The sequence below is a fragment of the Fistularia commersonii genome, chromosome 12, assembly GCF_037954325.1.
Source record: "Fistularia commersonii isolate RoL2024-O1a breed Wild chromosome 12, RoL_Fcom_v1.0, whole genome shotgun sequence".
Lineage (NCBI taxonomy): Eukaryota > Metazoa > Chordata > Actinopteri > Syngnathiformes > Fistulariidae > Fistularia > Fistularia commersonii.
In genome coordinates, this window is record NC_141295.1 from 18560372 (window position 1) to 18580282 (window position 19911).

At 43.3% G+C, this 19911-nt stretch overlaps 1 protein-coding gene across 2 annotated transcripts in view; it reads right to left on the reverse strand.

Moving 5' to 3' along the window:
• LOC147229058 (protein kinase C beta type-like) overlaps positions 1-19911 on the reverse strand; it is a 36831-nt gene that overhangs the window by 10588 nt on the left and 6332 nt on the right. For both annotated transcript variants that reach the window (XM_086157543.1, XM_086157544.1), the window contains exons 3-11: positions 11768-11850; positions 9386-9497; positions 7645-7773; positions 5178-5334; positions 3609-3743; positions 3427-3523; positions 3198-3341; positions 2939-3112; positions 2767-2858 (exon numbers count right to left, since the gene is read on the reverse strand). In XM_086157543.1, the coding sequence (XP_086013669.1) occupies positions 2767-2858; positions 2939-3112; positions 3198-3341; positions 3427-3523; positions 3609-3743; positions 5178-5334; positions 7645-7773; positions 9386-9497; positions 11768-11850 (1123 nt within the window). The remainder of the gene's footprint in view (positions 1-2766; positions 2859-2938; positions 3113-3197; positions 3342-3426; positions 3524-3608; positions 3744-5177; positions 5335-7644; positions 7774-9385; positions 9498-11767; positions 11851-19911) is intronic.

A 19911-nucleotide genomic window follows, 5' to 3' on the forward strand; every position in this document is an offset into this window, starting at 1 on the left:
CCCTAAGTACCTGAAATCCTCCAGCTTCTTGATCTCCACTCCCTGTAGCCTCACCGTTCCACCTGGGTTCCCCTCATTCACACACATATATTCTGTCTTGCTGCGACTAACTTTCATTCCTCTCCTTTCCAACGCATACCTCCACCTCTCTAGATGTTCCTCTTTCTGTTTTCTGCTCTCACTACAGATCACAATGTCATCTGCAAACATCATGGTCCATGGAGATTCCTGTCTAACCTCATCCATCAGCCTGTCCATCACCACTACAAGAAGGGTCTCAGAGCTGATCCCTGATGGATCCACCTTGAACTTCTCTGTTACCCCTACAGCACACCGTACCACCGTCTCACAGCTAGCATACATGTCCTGCACCAGTCTAGGCATGAAGCCATACTACTGTTTGCAATTCTGCACATCCCCCTCATTCTGAAAAGCAGGCACCATCACATTTCGTCTCCATTCTTCAGGCGTCTTCTCACTCTCCTAAGATCCTGTTGAATAATCGAGTCAGATACTCTACCGCTGCCTCTCCTAGACACTTCCACACCTCCACAGGTATATCATCAAGACCAACTGGTTTTCCACTCGTCATCCTCTTCAATGCCTTCCACACTTCACTTTTACTAATCTCTGCTTCTTTGTGGTCTACAATAATCACCTCTTCTACTCTTGCCTCTCTTTCATTTTCCACATTCATCAGCTCTTCAAAGTACTCTTTCCATCTTCCCATCACTCCTAGAGCATCTCTCAATACATTCCCCTCTCTGTCCTTAATCACCCGGACCTGCTGTACATCCTTTCCATCTTTATCTCTCTGTTTCGCCAACCTGTATAGATCATTCTCACCCTCCTTACTATCCAACCGAGCATACAAGTCATCGTACGCCCTTTGTTTTGCCTTTGCTACCTCTATCTTTACCTTTCGCCGCACCTCCCTGAACTCCTGTCTGTTCTCTTCAGTCCTCTCAGTATCCCACTTCTTTGCTAACCGCTTTTTCTGTATACACTCCTGCACTTCCTCATTCCACCACCAAGTCTCCTTATCTACTTTCCTTCCAGATGACACACCAAGTACTCTTCTACCTGTCTCCCTGATAGCACTAGCTGTAGTTGTCCAATCATCTGGAAGCTCACCCTGACCACCCAGACCCTTTCTCAACTCCACATTGAAAACAGTTCAACAGCTTCCACCACTTTGTCCTCTGCTCTGCCTTGGTCCTCTTCATCTTCCTTGTCACCAGAGTCATCCTACAAACCACCATCCTATGCTGTCTGGCTACACTCTCACCTACAACTACTTTGCAGTCACTGATCTCTTTCAGGTTACCTCGTCTATACAAGATGTAGTCTACCTGCGTGCTCGTACCTCCGCTCTTATAAGTTACCCTATGTTCCTGTTTTTTCTGGAAAAAGGTGTTCACTACAGCCATTTCCATGATTTTTGTTAATTCTACCACCACCATTCCTACCCTGTACACCAAATCTGCCCATCACTTCTTCATCCCCTCTATTGCCTTCACCAACATGTCCATTGAAGTCTGCACCAATGACCACTCTCTCATCTCTGGGAATATTCTGCATCCCTTCATCTAACTCATTCCAGAACTCATTCCAGAACTCATTCCAACTCTGGTTGAACACCAGTCATGAGCAACAGCCAATGAAACAATTCCAATTGTCAATCATCACACAATTTCATTAAAAAAGAATAATGTAATTTCCGAATTATAAGCCGCTACTTTATTCGCAGACTTTGAACAATAAGTCTTAAACAATAATGTGGCTGCTAATTTATGGATTTTTTTTGTGGATAACAAGCTAAAACATTTAGCTTCGCCAATGAAATCACAGAGAAATTTTGAGGCCGTTCAATTCCGTCATCTAAGAAGACGACTTTAAGGGTTTTAGTGCGCAGGAGGAAGAGGAAGTTAGCGATCAGCTAACAGCTAAAAATGATTGTGTAAATAAGTGCGGCCTATATATGTACACATATATTTATTTACTTATTTCCAGCCGGTGCGGCTTATATTCAGGTGCGCTCAATAGCCCAGAAATTACAGTAAATGTTTATAGAGCCTGATCAGAATAAATTGCAAGTGATGTCTTTCCTCATCAAGCGCTAAAATTTTTAATACATCCAGGCAGTGAATTTAATGCATTTTAATGCCATATAAGGTCTTCTGAACTTAGCGCTTTTTAATACCATTTAAGGCCCTCATTTTTGCTTGGTCTATTTAATTACTTTTAATGCTTTGACCCGCAGAAACCCTGCTGTTAGCACTACTGGTATTCGTAGCAATAGCTAACCCTTGTACTCCGTCTGTCTGGCCGCCCACAATAAGGTTCCTACCCTGTCAAAGGACGTGCTTCCTGGCCGCTGTCAAGAATGGGTGGTCTAGACCTTCTCTACATGGAGTGTCACAAGACACCTTTGTCGTAAATCAAATCTGACTTTGCTTTAACAAGCGGAGAAACAGGATGGGAATTCAGATTCCTTTCAGAAGAATTCTTTAGGTCTCCATTGGCGCCGTGGGGGCTTTTAGCTAAACTGCACGCAAGCTCTTCTGATCCAGCAACTGACTAAGACAGGATTTTCCAGCTTTTTAAGGTATCTGCCATCTATCTGGTGAGACATACAAGTTCTGTGCACAAGAAGCTCCCTCTTTGTGGAGCTGCTGAAAAAGGACGTTGGACTTTAGGGTTGATGCTAATGCTCTACATGCTAATGTTAGCGATGGAGGGCTTTCGGACCGGGAGTGCACTCACACAGCGTGGGGCTCCTTGAACTTTCCGACCTGCTGGATCTGGTACATCAGGTCCCCGCCGTTAATGTACTCCATCACAAAATACAATCGATCCTGGAAGACAGGGGATCGACGGTCACTGCGAGGACAACCACCGTCCTTCTGCGGATGAGAAGGTATGGTAGGCGACCTACCATGGTCTGGAAGCAGGAGTGAAGCTGAGTGAGGAACGGCGGCTTCCCGGACAGAGCGAGGACCCTCTTCTCCACCATGGTGCACTCCACGTCGTCGTCCTGGATCACCACGTCTTTCTTGAGGATCTTGATGGCGTACAGCTCGTCCGTCCCCTTCCTCTCGGCCAGCATCACCTGCGTGGACACGACACGTTGGTCCATCGGTTCCTGAAGGCACCGAGGAGCCCGAGCTCGCAGGGGAGAGGGGACGGAACTGCACCTTGCCAAAGCTCCCCTTGCCTAGAACCATGATGAAGTTGAAGTCGGAGAGCTTGACGCGGTCCTGGTTGCCGTTGCTGTCGTACTTGCAGACGGAGGACGAGGAGGACGAGTCGGCGGGCTTCCCCGGACCCACTCTCGCCCTCTGCGAACAGGAAAAGACGGGATAGCGATTGAAAACGTGGAAGGAACCGTTCCCGGAGAAGGTACGCGCCCTTCCTCGGCCCCACCTCCAGCTTTTGCCGCAGCTCCTCGTTGCCGTCCTCTCCGTCTGGCTGGACGGGAACATTGAAGTACTCTCCTTCTTCCTGGGACAGCAGCTTAAACCTGAACCGCCAAGCAGAAACACGAAGGCGTCAGTCCAAGTGAAGGTCTAGCAGCGCGCTAGAGCAACCAAGCGCCGTCATCTCACCATCTGTCGATCCCTTGCTTTTGTAGCTCCGAGATCCCGAAGGACAGAGATCCCATGAAGTCGTTCCTGCTGGTCAAATCCCAGTCCCAGATCTCCACGGACAGACGGCGGTCCTTGTCGCTCTCTTTCAGGTTGCTGAGGAGCGATAGAGGACGCTTTTACAACCTCCATCTGTTGTCACATTTATTTTACCGATAACCGCAGACGGATTCTCCTGCCTGTACCCGCTCTGAAAACCCCCAACGGGCCGGTTTATTATCTAAAATGAAGAATTTTTAACCGACGCGGCCCGAGGGCCTGGATGGCGGCGAAGGGGAGATATCGTATCTTCACTACGAAGCACATCCTGCTACCAGTACTTCCATACTTTTCTATTTACCTTATCTTCACTTCCTCACCACTATATTCACTTTTTATCATCTCTATACATACTATCTATCTATACACACACACACACACACAAATGCATAAACTATATACACACTGTAAATACTATAACACATCCCTTCTACAGATAATATAGGCCTACATACTGTATGTGTATATATAAATACACACACACATACATACATAAATATATATACATACAAATACATACATATACATACATATAAATGCATGAAGTTAGTTGGTGTGAGAGAGGAGGATCCAGAGAATAGGGTTAGATGGAGAAGGTGGATTCACAGTGGAGACCCCTGAAGGGAAAAGCCCAAAGGAAAAGAAGAATTTGACACAGGGGTGCAGGACATGTATGACCGAGATACAGTGATGACTGCGTGGATGGTTTGGACGTGAACACTCCTCTGTTCATGTCCAAACCATGGTGAAGATCTGGGTAGAAGGTTGCTGAAGGTGGAGCTGCCAGACAGGAGGTCTAGAGGAAGACCAATGAGCAGATTTATGGATGCAGTGAGTGTGAGAGGAGGATTATGAGAATAGGGTTAGATGGAGAAGGCTGCTTCACAGTGGTGACCCCTGAAGGGAAAAGCCCAAAGGAAAAGAAGATGAAGATATAAACAAACATGTTTATCCATGTATTAATTATCTCTTTAAGAAGAAAGACGCCTTACTCCACCACACAGCACTTTGTATTCCAGTCCTGTGTGTTGTAATTGTAGCTGTATTTGTAACGTCTTTCTGTCCAGCCGTTGTTTATCTTCAGCTCAGTACGACCCGTAAACCGGATCATAAAGCCGGTTCTGATTTTTTGTAATTGGTTCACGTTTGAATATGTCTTGGCTACAAGAACACACCGAGGCCCGAATCTAATGAGGCGCCCATTTCAAGTGCATTACACGGGATTATCCACTTCCTGTTGTATCAGGCTACATCTCGGAGCAACTCCCCTTTCCCCTGAGACCTCCCTCGTCCTGCGCCAAATGCGAGATCCTGTGATGTAACCAAGAGTCAGGACAGATTAAGTTCTAAACATCCTTCTCGTCGGGTTTTTCAACGGCCCGGCCCGGCGAAGAGGAAGGAGAGAACTTCCGGAGTGACTGCTAGGTGACCCGAAAAGGATCCCCGTCCCGCCCCAGAGACAAAACAACAGAACCCAGGAAGGTTTCTCACAATGTGAAGGTCTCGTTCCAGGTGGGGTTGAGGCAGCATTTGATGGTCTTGGTCTTCTGCTTGCTCTCGCTCTTGGGGTCTGGAATCAACTTGAGCTTCACGTAGGGATCTGACAAGCCGTTGGGATCCATGGGCACCAAGTTCTTGGCCTCTTTGACTGCAAAGGGACGAAGACACGGCACAGCGAGGACACCAGATGTCAGGAGACTTCAGACACACCAACATGGAGTGTGTTTGTCTAGACGAGGCGTGAATTAAACGGCTAATGTACGTATATAGCCCGTGAATGAGAGGGTAAATGATCATATCTCGCCCTACATGTGAACGGTTGCATGTCTCGATATGAGGTGTGAATCAGAGGGTGAATGGGTGTTAGTATATAACACCCGAATGAGTGAATGCTCATGTCTCTCGCTTTGTGAGGTGTGATCGGTGGCATGTCACTCGATGAGGCGTGAACGGGTGCACGTATATAGCCTATGAGTGAGAGGGTGAATGTGTGTCCCTATATGAGGCGTGAATGAGAGAGTGAACGGTTGTAAGAATATAACATGTGAATGAGAGGGTGAATGTCATTTCTATATAAGGTGTGAAGAGGAGGATGAATGTTTGTATGTCCCAATATGATGTGTGAATGAGAGGGTGAATGGCTGTATGTCCCTGGATGAGGTGAGAATGAGAGGGTGAATGTCAATTCTGTGTAACATAAACATACCGTTATTGGTACCACGCTTGTTCTATTCTCACCTTACTACATAAGGTGTGAATAGGAGGATGAATGTTTGTATGTCCCTATATGAGGTGTGAATGAGAGGGTGAATGGCCGTATGTCCCAATATGAGGTGTGAATAAGAGAGTGAATGGTTGTAAGTATATAACATGTGAATGAGAGGATGAATGTTTGTATGTCGCAATATGAGGTGTGAATGAGAGGGTGAATGTCAATTCTGTGCAACATAAACATACCGTTATTGGTACCACGCTTGTTCTACTCACACCTTACTACATAAGGTGTGAATAGGAGGATGAATGTTTGTATGTCCCAATATGTGGTGTGAATGAGAGGGTGAATGGTTGTAAGTATATGACATGTGAATGAGAGGGTGAATGTCATGTCTATATAAGGTGTGAATAGGAGGATGAATGGTTGTATGTCCCAATATGAGGTGTGAATGAGAGAGTGAATGTCAATTCTGTATAACATAAACATACCGTTATTGGTACCACGCTTGTTCTATTCACACCTTTCTACATAAGGTGTGAATAGGAGGATGAATGTTTGTATGTCCCTATATGTGGTGTGAATGAGAGGGTGAATGGCTGTATGTCCCTGTGTGAGGTGAGAATGTATGGGTGAATGTCATTTCTACATCAGGTGTAAAATAGGAGGATGAATGGCCGTATGTCCCTGTATGAGGTGTGAATGAGAGGGTGAATGGTTGTAAATATATGACATGTGAATGAGAGGGTGAATGTTATGTCTACATAAGGTGTGAATGAGAGGATGAATGTTTGTATGTCCCTATATGTGGTGTGAATGGCTGTATGTCCCGATATGAGGTGTGAATGAGAGGGTGAATGGTTGTAAGTAGAAGGTGAATGTCATGTCCATTTTAGGTGTGAATAGGAGGATGAATGTTTGTATGTCCCAATATGAGGTGTGAATGAGAGGGTGAATGGTTGTTAGTATATAACATGTGAATGAGAGGGTGAATGGCCTTATGTCCCTGTATGAGGTGTGAATGAGAGGGTGAATGGCCTTATGTCCCTGTATGAGGTGTGAATGGCTGTATTTTTTATTGCACATGAATGAGAGGGTGAATGTTACATGTCTATATGTGTCCCCATGATTGGCCGGTCGAGGGTGAACCCTCGCCTCTCGGCCAATCACGGCAGACTCTGACCCCCCCCCCCGGATGAACGGATCTGCGAAGATTTCCGCATAGTCTTCCTCCGTGCCAGTAAACATTACATAACGCCGCCTGCCAAGCTGCGGTTCTTCCCCGAAGCCGGCGCCCGCCGAGCTGGCAGTCCACTCCGGGAGGCCTCCTCCGGCGCCGCCGCCCGTCCGAGTGCATCAGCCTCCGACGGCGAGGCGGCGCCGAGAAATCCCTCCCCGGATTCGCAAGAGGTTTGAGAGCGAGGTGGGAAACACGCGACGCACTTAAAACACGGTGGATTTTCTCCTTTCTTTCCCCCCCCCCCAGCCTGCCCTAAATAACCGCAGCCACATTTGACAACACTTAACAACAATTTAGTTTGTGCTCCAGAATCAATCCGGAGCTTTCTGCAGGGGGAGGGAGGCCACGTGGACGCACGTCCCTGTGGAGATGTGGGTCAATCGTTGGATCATCGATCAACTAATGGACTTTCCAGTTTCAGTTTTTGGGCTGATGCAGGGTTCTGGGGGATGCTACTCAGCGTGTGTGTGTGTGTGTGTGTGTGTGTGTGTGTTGGTCGGACATACTGGTGACGGTGAGCGTGTCGTCGCTGATCTGAGCGGAGATGTGGATGCGTCCCCGTCTCTCGGTGTGATCCGTCCCACACAGGCTCGGGACGTTTGCCACGCAGCGCTTGTGGATGTTCATCATGCAATCTAAGCGCACACACACACACACACACACACATACACACACACACACGTCCCGCCTTTTCATTAGCATGCAGACATTTCTCCACACACTGATTGACATATTGATCAGCTGACTTTTATCACCCGCATATCGGTCTTTCGCAGATTTATAGGCGTCACCTCACGGATCGATACGATTTATGACGTCGTATTTTTAACCTGCTGATTAACGGGAGTGAAAACTGAAATAATTGAAAAGGTTACGACTTCCACGGCGGATCGGATGCAATTTGAAGTTGACGTCCGCACAAAAATAACTATTCAGGCGTCGAGACGCCGCCGCTCAGTTGTGAAATTAACATCACATTTATGCACGACGATGACTTTTACTTCCACTTCTACTGAGTATCACTTACGAAGCCATATTATCAGCATTGGAAAAAAAAAAAAAAACACACGATACATCATTCTTTGAGTTATTGCAGCGGTTAGTTTATTCACTTGACAATAACGCGTGTTTTTTAAGCCTCTAATGTGTCATTACTAGACATCATTTTACGGGAATCGTAAATTGCAAAGAGAAAAATATGTGATATGCTATATTTAGTAAAGCCAAACTTATTTTTCCTCTTTTTTTCCCCATCATTTCTTTTGTTTAGTCCCTGCGTCTGCCATGTGGTGATGTGCGGAGACGATCCGGTTCATTTTAAATAATTCTGAATTTATGATTCATTCAAATCCAAACTGTTTCATATGCATTTGCGTCTTTCTTACATCTGCATCGACGTTTCTCTTCCTGGACATTTAGGGATCATTTGTATTTCTCAATTCCGCTTGCAAATGGCGATAATGTGGATGCATAATGGCAGGATGCCGTCACTGGGAGGGTAACATGATCGGCAAGAATAAGGGGAAATGTAGTTTCTGGTCAATCCATGTGTTTGATTTATTTATTCGAAGACAATCAGACCTTTTAAGAAGATTGTGCAGGTCACAGAAAATGAGGTGGCGGGACTGGAGTTCGACATGTGTTTTACATGATTGACATATTTTTCTATGAAAGCTTAATTTCAAAACCTACACTAGAATCAAGATATATTTTATTGATCGCCATCGGGGATATTGGTTTGTCACAGCAGCGCAACAATTACAAGTACAGTAGCAATTATTCTGGATTAAGAATAAGAATAACTTTATTTATCCCGAAGGAAATTGTTGTGCCAGAGTTTCAAGTAAAACATGACATTAATAAATAATAGTAGGAATTTGTATAAACAGTATAAAAAAGGGGGGAGAATAAGAAACACAAATAAAACTATAAAGTGTTAAAATAACAAGTCAAGGCTATTAAGTATCTTAAGGTCATAAGTACAAAGATTGTGAATTGTTTCACAATTTAAAAAAAAAAGTCCTTTTATTTTTAATCAAATAAATGATTTAGAAACAGGAGACAGAAAGATGTAATGTCTCATTCTGTCCACTAGATGGCGCCCCACCACATTTTAATCCACACACATCAGTGGGTGGGCTGTTTGCTCTAGAAACAGCAAGTATGCTTTCCTATCCAAGCAACAGCTGCCTCTTTCTTCCTCTTAAAAACACACACACACACACACACACACACACGTATACGTACGGTCACACTTCATGCCCTGGTGTATCAGCCCGTAGAGCAGCGATCCGCAGTGGTCGCAGAAGGTGGGGCTGGAGTAGGTGTGGACCTTGAACTTGTGTTTGCTCCGAGGATCCTGCAGATGCGCAAACACAGACCAGGGCGCGGTTTATTAATGCCGACGGACGCTTTACACAGATTATAAATGAAAATAAAAGCCTCCATATTTGGTGTACGTCTCCGGCGTTATGAGTGTGTCTCCGCGGGGTTTGTTTATTGATCCTCCTCGCCGTTTCACAGGGGCTTTTTGAGGAACACTACGAGTCTTATTTTTACCCTGCGAGCGTGAAGACGCGCGTAGAGGGTTCTCGACCCGTGGGCTCGGAGGACGCCTCCGTGAGCACCTGCTATTTTGGTGTTACACTGCAGCAACAACAAAACACTCAGGTGCGGAGAGAAAACGGGGGCTGGATGGAGAGGAGTGTTTGCAGAGCCTCTGCTCGACATCCACTCGGCCTTCTGCAAATGTTTGCAGGTAAACAGCCAGAGGAATCATTTGCACAGTAATCGTTGTGTTTTTTCAAAATTATTTTGATTTTTTGTTAAACTGTGGATACTTTTTTAAAACGATTTTGATTTTGATTTTTTTTAAATACACACATACTTCTAATTATTGTTTAGAATTTTCAAATTATGTTTATACATTTTTTTTAGCTATTTATATTTTTGAAATATATGTGTTTTTACAATTATTTCTATTTTTTTTCTATTTTTTTCGAATTTTAGATTTATACATTTTTTTAAGTATTTTGATTTTTTTGAATTGTAGATACATTTTTAAAATGATTTTCATTTTTTGTAAATACACACATACTTCTAATAATTATTTTGATTTTTTAAATATATTTTTTTTTCAGATTTTCGATTTTTTAAAAACATAAATACATTTTTCAAATCATTTGGATTTTTTTGAATTGTAGATACATTTTTAAAATGATTTAGATTTTTTTGTAGATATCCACATATTGTTAATAGTTAGATTTTTTTAAATTATGTTATACATTTTTTTAAATTATTTAGATTCTTCAAATATATATACATTTTTTACAATTATTTTAATTTTTAACATATGTATATTTTTTTCAAATTTTAGATCTTTTAAAAATATAAATACATCTTTTTAAAATTATTTTGATTTTTTTTAATATAACATTTAAAAAAATATTTTGAGGTTTATACATATATATATATATAAAATGTGTATAAATATATATGTGTGTGTGTATATATATATACATACACACACACACATTTTTTTAAAAACTATTATTTACCTTTTTGACAAAACCAATCTAAATACAGTTTATATACAAACAAATGAGGCCTACTAAAATAAGAAAAATAAATCAAAAGATAGAACTCATATGCTAAGGCGACTAAAAAGAAATTCTCCGCGGTGCTGTGTTGTATTTTTGTGCTAACTGGTGCTAGCGTGCCACAGCTCTTTTAATTTTAATTAATAATGAGACGTGTCGGAAGGACAGCGTGCCGCCACAGCGGGAAGCATCCAGAGGCCGGGAAGGGGAGGGGGCACCGGGAGGTCAAAGGTCACCCTGAAAGGTCGGAAGCCCACCGGCGTTGACCCCGTTACGGCGGGCGGCCGGGACCCGTGCGCGCTCCGGTCCCTCACGGCTAACTGTAACAAACCCATCGCTAATCTTATTCCAAAATCAATCGCGGCATGGACAATACTGAGAAGGCCTTCCACGTGAGCGGCCGCCCGCGGGGATCCTCTGGCCCCCCCGACCCGTGACAGCGAGGCCGGGATTGAAGCCTGTCGCTTTCAAAAAAAAAAAAGAAAAAGAAAAAAGGGAATCGCGTTTTTTCGACGCGGCAAAAGAGGGGAAGTCAGATATTTATAAACCCATGACGCACGCCAAGCGCCTGTCTGGCTTTTTTTTAGGGGGAAATAATGAAAAATCAAGTCGTGGGATGAGGTCAGATGTAACGACGGGCTAAATAACGGGGTGTATTCTGACTGTGAAGCCATGGACACGTACATACGTGTGCATGTGTGTGTGTGTGTGTGTGTGACTGGATCATTAACCTGGAGCAGCCAGCCGGCAAATTTCTCCCTTTACTGACTAGGCTGTTTGAAACCAGGAGGTCAGCAGGAGATGAGAATTCATTTTTAACTGAGTGTGTGTGTGTGTGTGTGTGTGTGTGTGTGTGTTCCCCCACCCGACGTTGCGGAAGCAGTGCTGGTCATTACTAATTAATAAGCCTTGTTCATTAATAGAATAATCTGACTGATCATCAACAATCTTTAACCTCAGCACACACTGGGAGGGGTGTGTGTGTGTGTGTGTGCACATATATATGAACACAGATGGTGGCTGTACTCACGTCAGAGGCAGGTCCTTTGTCGGCTCCCGGACAGGAAAACGTGACGAATTCATGACAGCGCTTGTGGACCACGAAGCAGCACACTGCGGGGAGACGGGGAGACAGGTGGGAGTCGGCCCAGGCGTTATTGGTTTTTATTTAATTTCACAAAAAACCCCAAGGAATTCGACCGAACACACTCTCTGCTGTGTTATTTAACACATTGAATCACCGTGCCCCGATGCCTGTCTTGCAGGTTTGTTCCATTTCTTTCTGTGGGTGTTTCTCTTCCTGCGCGCTTGTTTTTTGTTTTGGTTTTTTTTTTCCCCCCTCGTAACGCTCATCGCGAGACATGAAACTTTCACATCTCGTTGCCGTGCCGACGTTCGGCTCGCTTTTGTTTTGGTTTCGCTAACGGGGCCCGTGACAACACGAGCGCCGCCTCGGCGAACTCCTTCCATCTTCCGGTCGGAGGAACCGCTCACACCTGCGGTGATCAATCAAACTCCGGCTCTTAGAAGAGCCCTAAAAATAGCTCACAAATCAACTTTAATATTAATACCAATTAATATTAACATTTCATTTTTTAAGCGGCGGCGCAGGAGTTAGCGCTGGCGCCGAGCAGCTAGCAGCTTCGTGTGTGAGCTTCCTCAGGGTTCTCCAGGTTCCTCACAAGGTCCAAACACCTGCAGGAGGTTCATGGAGAACCTACATAAATGACATATGAATGGTTGTGTGTCACTATATGACATTTGAGTTGTGTTTGTAAATGACAAAGTAAAGGCCGAATGTCTCCATATGAATGACAGAGTGAATGTTTGTATTCTTTATATCAGCCGTCTCAAACCTTTTCTGTGTTAGTACCGGCAAATAAATACATGTTAAAATTGAAATATTTTCCCTTTCTTGTTTTCAAAATCCTCCAAAGGTTTGTTTTTGAATGCTTGGTCTCCGATTTCACTGTTTCATCGGTCGCCAAATATGTCGGAAACGCCATATTTCAGGCAGGTCTGCTTGCATCGTCCGTTAAAAAGCAGCTTTCTTTTCCTTCTTCGGTCTCCTCGCGAAGAAACTTTCCAAACACGTCTCTTTTTTAACTTATTTTGCGATCATGTGAGCGTCTCCACGTGCGACGGAACGGAGAGAAATTGTGCTCGGAAACGGACGATAAATAAAACGGTAATAATTTAAGTTATTTATTCTTTCTTTGTGACACAAACCCAAGGATTTGGCTGCTCTAAATGAGAGGGATTGTGTGTTACTTTAGGACGAATGAATGACTGATTGAACTCTGGTTTGTCTCTATAAGGAGTTTATGAATATTTGATTTTACGGAACGTCCCGGTCATTTTGATTTATTTTACAAAACAAGGAAGAAGGTTCTGAGGACGCCGACGGGTTTTAACATCTCGTGAATCAGCTCATTGTTTCCTCGACCGGTCTGATTTCACCGCTGCAAATAGAATACAAACAGATTGTGAGAGGACAAAAAAAAAAAAAAAAACCTCCGTCTCTGCTTCCCAAAACCCAGTTAATGGCTTTTTCGGGCTATCAGCCCAAAAAAAGCATCAAGAAGATTACCATCAAAAGGATGAGGGGAACATTAGAGGATTGAAATTATTCACACCTAAATGCTCATTGTCAGAACGCGGTGACCGGCCGGCAACGGCGATCTGGGCGTGCACGGTCCAGAAGGAAACGTGCACAGGTGCTTGAATGTGGCGGTGAAACCGTCGTGAATGAATACGTTCATCCACCGATCGCTCCTGCAGACAGGAAACGCCACGCTTGCACAAAGGGACGCCTTCATGTGGCGCAAGAAGATGGTTTGATTGTGTTTCACACACACACACACACACACACACACACGTACGAGTCTTTCCAAACCAATAACTGTCTTTCATTTCAAAGCCAAACAGATGTCACTCTGGTGGGATTCTGCATCCAGAACAGCCTCCATCTTCCAACAATATTACAAAAAAAAAATGACTTGGCTGTGCAGTTTTCATTCATTCATTCATTCATTCATTCATTCACGGTCTACACTGATTGTCCTGCAGTCAGGGGTTCATCCTCGACCAATCACGGAGCCGCATATAAGACAAACAACCATTCACCCTCTCATTTGCTCAGCCATCATCTCAAGCAGACGTTGGCATTTTCCAGCCTGTTCGCTTTTTTTACCTATTTTCTGTGAATATTTTAATATTAAATTTTTAATTTTAACTTTAACTTTTTTTTTATTTAATTTTTATATTTTTTTTAAATTACATTTTTAAATATTTTCAATCCATATTGACATTTTTTTTCTTTTTGTTTAATTTTGGATGGATGACTCCGTACAAAATAATGTCAGTACACTTACATGATCATTAATTTTAATTAATTATGTTTAAATTTTTTTTTTCAAATTCTAGATTTTTAAAAACATAAATATTTTTTTTTAATTATTTTGATTTTTTTTTAATTGTAGATACTTTTTTTAAATTATTTTGATTTTTGTAAATATACAATAATTTTTAATATTTAGATTTTTTAAATTATGTTATACATTTATTTATTTAGATTCTTCAAATATATATAAATTTTTTACAATTAATTTGATTAACATATTTTTTTCACATTTGTAGATGTTAATTCTTTAAAGTTGAATTAAAAAAAAATAAAAAAATGAAATTGCAATTTTCATTTTATTCAATTTAAATGATCCCTCGTTGGCCCGCGCATGAAAATCAAATAAGAAATGTGGCCCGCCGGCCAAAATAATTGTCCACCCCTGATAAAAACATAAAACCCTTCACTCACTCATTTGCACAACTTCTAGACATAACATTCATCCTCTCGTGCACAAAACATAGTTTCACAAGCACTTGCCCTCTCATTGGAATGCCATATAAAGACACACAACCGTTCACACATCACACACACAACCATTCACCCTCTCATCCGCTCATCCGTCATCTAGGGATAAAACCCTTCACACTTTCCGTTGCACAACATAGACGTAATCATTCACCCTCTCATTTGCGTGTCAAATAGTTATGCAACCGTTCACCCTCTCATTGGTAGAGCATATAAAGATATACAACCATTCACTCTTTCATTTGCTCAGCCGTCATCTTGCGCAGACGTTGGCATTTTACGGCCGCTGGGCCACATCCGCCCAGTTTCGCTTTTTTTACCAATATTTCTGTGAATATTTTAATTTAAAATGTTTATTTTAATTTTTAGATTTCTTTTTGAATTTAATTTTTACATTTTTTTAAGCGTAATTTTTAGGTATTTTCAATCAATATTGAGATTTTTTTCCTTTTTGTTTAATTTTGGCTGGATTAATCCATACAAAATAATGTCAGTGCTCTTACATGATCGTTAATTTAATTAATTACATTTAGATATTTTTTTTCAAATTCTAGATTTTTTGAAAACATAAATACAGTTTTTAAAATTATTTTGATTTTTTTAAATTGTAGATACATTCTTAAAATGATTTTGATTTTTGTAAATATGAAATTATTTTTAATATTTAGATTTTTTTAAATTATGTTATACACTTAATCATTCAGATTTTTTAAATATATATACATTTTTTACAATTAATTGATTTTAACATGATAAATTTTTTCAAATTTTTAGATCTTAATTCTTTTAAAGTTGAATTTAAAAAAATTAAAAAACTGAATTGCAATTTTCTTTTTATTCAATTTAAATGATACCTCGTTGGCCCGCGCATGAAAATCAAATAAGAAATGTGGCCCGCCGGCCAAAATAATTGTCCACCCCTGATAAAAACATAAAACCCTTCACTCACTCATTTGCACAACTTCTAGACATAACATTCATCCTCTCGTGCACAAAACATAGTTTCACAAGCACTCGCCCTCTCATTGGAATGCCATATAAAGACATAAAACCATTCACACACACAACCATTCACCCTCTCATCCGTCATCTAGAGATAAAACCCTTCACACTTTCCGTCGCACAACATACACACATAATCATTCACGTTTTCATTTGCGCGTCATATATCGTGACATATTATTCGCCCTCTCATTCGGTCACCAGTTATAGTTATAAAATTATTCACGCGTCTGGATGACGCCTGTTCCCCGAAGGACCTCCTGCATGTTTTTGAACGCCGTCATTGTTTCTTTACTCTGTATTTATTTTTGAACCTGGACTCCATTAGGAAGGAATCCAGTCTTTCTTCCTGGAAAGGAAAGGAAACCCCCGTCCCGTCTCTCGCGCACGCGGGAACCGGGAATCCATTTGCGCCGAAGCGGAGAATCGATGCGGCTGCGAGATTCGCTCCAACATTAAACGGCGGCGGCGGCGGCCATGTCTGCACGAGCGCTCCTGCACCTGCAAACCCGACGCAGGACGGGATGGGATGAGACGCAGCTGAGATTTCTAACATTAGGCTCTGGTTTAATCTTAATTATTCACACCGCGGTTACGTTTTCATGAAGCGGGGGGGGGGAGGGGGAGGGGACGGCGAGTTCGGCGAGTGTTTACGACAAAACACTGGACTGTTTATCCACTCGGGAGTCGGAGGAGGTGAGTCACGTCGGAGGACACATATCTGGGATGCCTGGGCGAATACTTTGAGGACATCTCGTTCGTTCTACCAAACGTTTTTTTTCCCCCGCGGCGGGGGGGCGAAACGGGATGTGAGATGATTTTTTAACAACCGCCATCCTGCTGGTGAAGCCTGGAATGTGGGAAAAAAAAAAAAAAAAACAAAAAAAAAAACGTGGCCCGTACACGACTTGACGGTTCGTCAGCAACCAAGATGGAGGTCCGTCCATCTGCGGCAGCCGAGGATGAATCGATGAAAACCGGGGGAAAAAAAAAAAAAAAAAAAGGCATGGAGAGGCGAGTCGAGAGGAGAGTGAAAAGAGGTGGAAGTCAAAGATGTGTGTGTGTGTGTGTGTGTGTGTGTGTGTGTGTGTGGGCAGGAAGGGATGGGGGCACAGCTGGGTTTGAGGCAGTGTGAGGGGGCGGAGGATTCATTTGTGTGTTTGCAGCGTGTCAGAAAGACAGAAACAGAACTGGAGCAACAGCAACACCAAGTCACACCAGGGTTTCTGCTTGGAGATCTTTTTCACACACACACACACACACACAGACGCGTACACACACACACACACACACACACACACACAGACGCACACACCTTTGCACGAAACCTTCGTGCAAACACTGCGGTAAGACAGGCCTACTGACCTGCCGCGAGGTCTCTGCTGTGTTGCCTAGCAACCAGGCTGAGCCCAAGAGTTGAGTCTACGCCCCCCCCCCCCCCCAACCTTCGTTTGATTGACAGCTCCAGCGGCGAATCAGTTTGGCCGAGGAGCGCCGGCGAACGACGCCACCGTCGGCCGCCTTCTCGTCACGAGGGGCTCCGGGATGTTGAGCCATCTTGAAGGAACGCTTCCAACCACAGACGGTGGGAGTCATCGCGCGGTCCTCAACGTGCCACACACACACACACACACACACAAAAACACACACACACAGATAAGAGGCTGCTGCTGAAGACGAGGACGGATCAGCAGCAACCCAGTATCTTCTCGTGATTCCGTGCTTTGGATTTGGATTTTTCGTGCTTTGGAAATTCACTTCTTAACCAGAAGGTCTTTGGTTAGATTCCCACAGGGTTCCTTCCTGTGTGGAGTCTCCATGGTCTCCACGTGTCAGCGTGGGGTTCCTCAAGGTTCCTCCCACAGGCCAAACACATGCAGGAGGTTCGGTGGAAACCCTGACTTGTCCAGACATGCGAACGGTTGCAGGTCTCTATATGTGAGATGATTCAATGGATCTTCTTCTCCTGTGAGCTTTTCCCTCTACACCTCCTGCCTGGCAGCTCCACCTTCAGCAACCTTCCACCCAGATCTTCACCATGTTTTAAACATGAACAGAGTGTTCAAGTCCAAACCATCTCAGTCATTACTTTGTCTCGGTCATACATGTCCTGCACCCCTGGGACGAATTCTCCTTTTCCTTTGGGATTTTCCCTTCAGGGGTCTCTACAGCAAATCCACCTTCTCCATCTAACCCTATTCTCTTCATATCCTCTCTCACGACATCCATCAATTTTCTCTTTGGTCTTCCTCTCGCCATCCTGCTTTGCAGCTCCACCTTCAGCAACCTTCCAGCCAGATCTTCACCTTGGTTTGGACATAAACAAAGGAGTGTTCATGTCCAAACCATCTCAGTCATTACTTTGTCTCGGTCATACATGTCCTGCACCCCTGGGACGAATTTTCCTTTTCCTTTGGGATTTTCCCTTCAGGGGTCTCTACAGCAAATCCACCTTCTCCATCTAACCCTATTCTCTGGATCCTCCCCTCTCACACCAACTAACTTCGTATCCTCTCTCACGACGTCCATCAATCTTCTCTTTGGTCTTCCTCTAGACCTCCAATCCCAGCATCCGTCTACCAATATATCCACTCTCCCTCCACTGTCCACGACCCAACCATCTCAGTCTGGTTTCTCTGACCTTCTCTCCAAAACATCTACCATGTGCCGTCCCTCTGATGGACTCATTCCTGATCCCATCCATCCTGGTCACTCCCAAAGAGAACCTCAGCATCTCCATCTCTGCGACCTCCAGTTCTTCCTCCTGTCTTTTGGACATTGTTACTGTTTGTAGGCCATACAGCATCGCTGCTCTCACCTCTGAGATGATTCAGTGAGTGAACGAATGAAACCTACTGTTCGCATGCACAACTGTGATGCCGGAAAGCAGCTCAAAAATCACCATAAAAAAAAGACAACGGGCTCCTCGAAAAGACAGGAAACTTGTAAAAGTACAGTGGACCCTCGTTATTTCGCGGTTCGGCTTTCCCGCCTTCGCTATTTCGGATTTTTTTTGTAATTCAGTTCTCGCGATTCATCGTTCTTTAACGTGTTTTTGCAGTATTTGAATTTTTCGGGGTACTGAAATAACCATTTTCTAGCCTTAGAAGTAGAAAAAAAAAAAACGTAAAAATATCGTAAAATTAAACTAAAATTCATTTTATAAAATAAATAAAATACAAAATCTCTTTTACTAAACCCAACATCGCGAACTCATTGCATCCATGCCAGATCTCATACGGAAAAACATTGGCTGATTATTAGATCCAAGCTCAGCACGCTATTGGCTGATTGAGCGTGTTGTTCCGTTCCTCATGCTGATTGGTTCATGGCGAGAAGCGACTGAACTCCTTGTAGGTTGTTCCCAGCATACATGTCCTGGTCCACTTCAGCGCCCTCTGTGTATGCGTGAATACTGTCCGCTTTATGCTATTGAGTTTGCAAAAGTGTATTTTTTTGCGATTCCCCCACGTTCTACGATGCCTCTTAAACACCCAAAAGTCTGGTACAGTAAACCCTTGTTTTTCGCGGGGGTTACGTTCCAAAAACAACCCGTGATAGGCAAAATCCCTGAAGTAGAAACCTTTATTTTTTTTTTTCAATTATCATACAATTGAATACTCTATTATACATTGCTGCTGTCGTCCTTATGTTTTTTTCTTCCTTCTTTATGGATTCATTAATTCTGTAATGCCGACCTACAGCCGCATAGCTTTTACCTTCCCTTAGCATGTCCAGAAGTTTAACTTTATCTGCAATAGATAGCATCTTCCCATCCATTATGGGTTTTAGAGAAACTCGGAATTGCAAGAGAATTTGCACGCGCGTTATGTAAATTTGTCAAGCTGTTTTACGTACGTGCACATATGAAACTGCAACGTTATTGACGCACAGGTAGAGAAGAAGCGGAGTGACTTTTTTAGCCAATCAGAACGCAGAACACAATGCACCATGCAAATCCGTGAAGTAGCGAAACCGTGAAAAGTAAACCGCGTTATAGCGAGGGATCGCTGTACACGCAATCAAGTGGATGGCGGGGTGATAGCAGTTTGCAGGGGTTTGAATGAGGTTCGTTGAGGGTTAGTTTATCTGTAAATACGTCAAAATAATCATGTGTACTTTGCAGAAATTGACTTTTGGCAGGGGGTCTTGGAAAAGCGAGGGTCCACTGTATCCCGGAAAAAAAGCCCCTTCTTCATAAAGGCCGAAGCCGATCGAGTAACGGGCGGACATCTTTGAACCAGCCGCAGGAGGTTACGTAATCTGAGGAGATTGTCCGCGACACATTAACGGCTTCGATT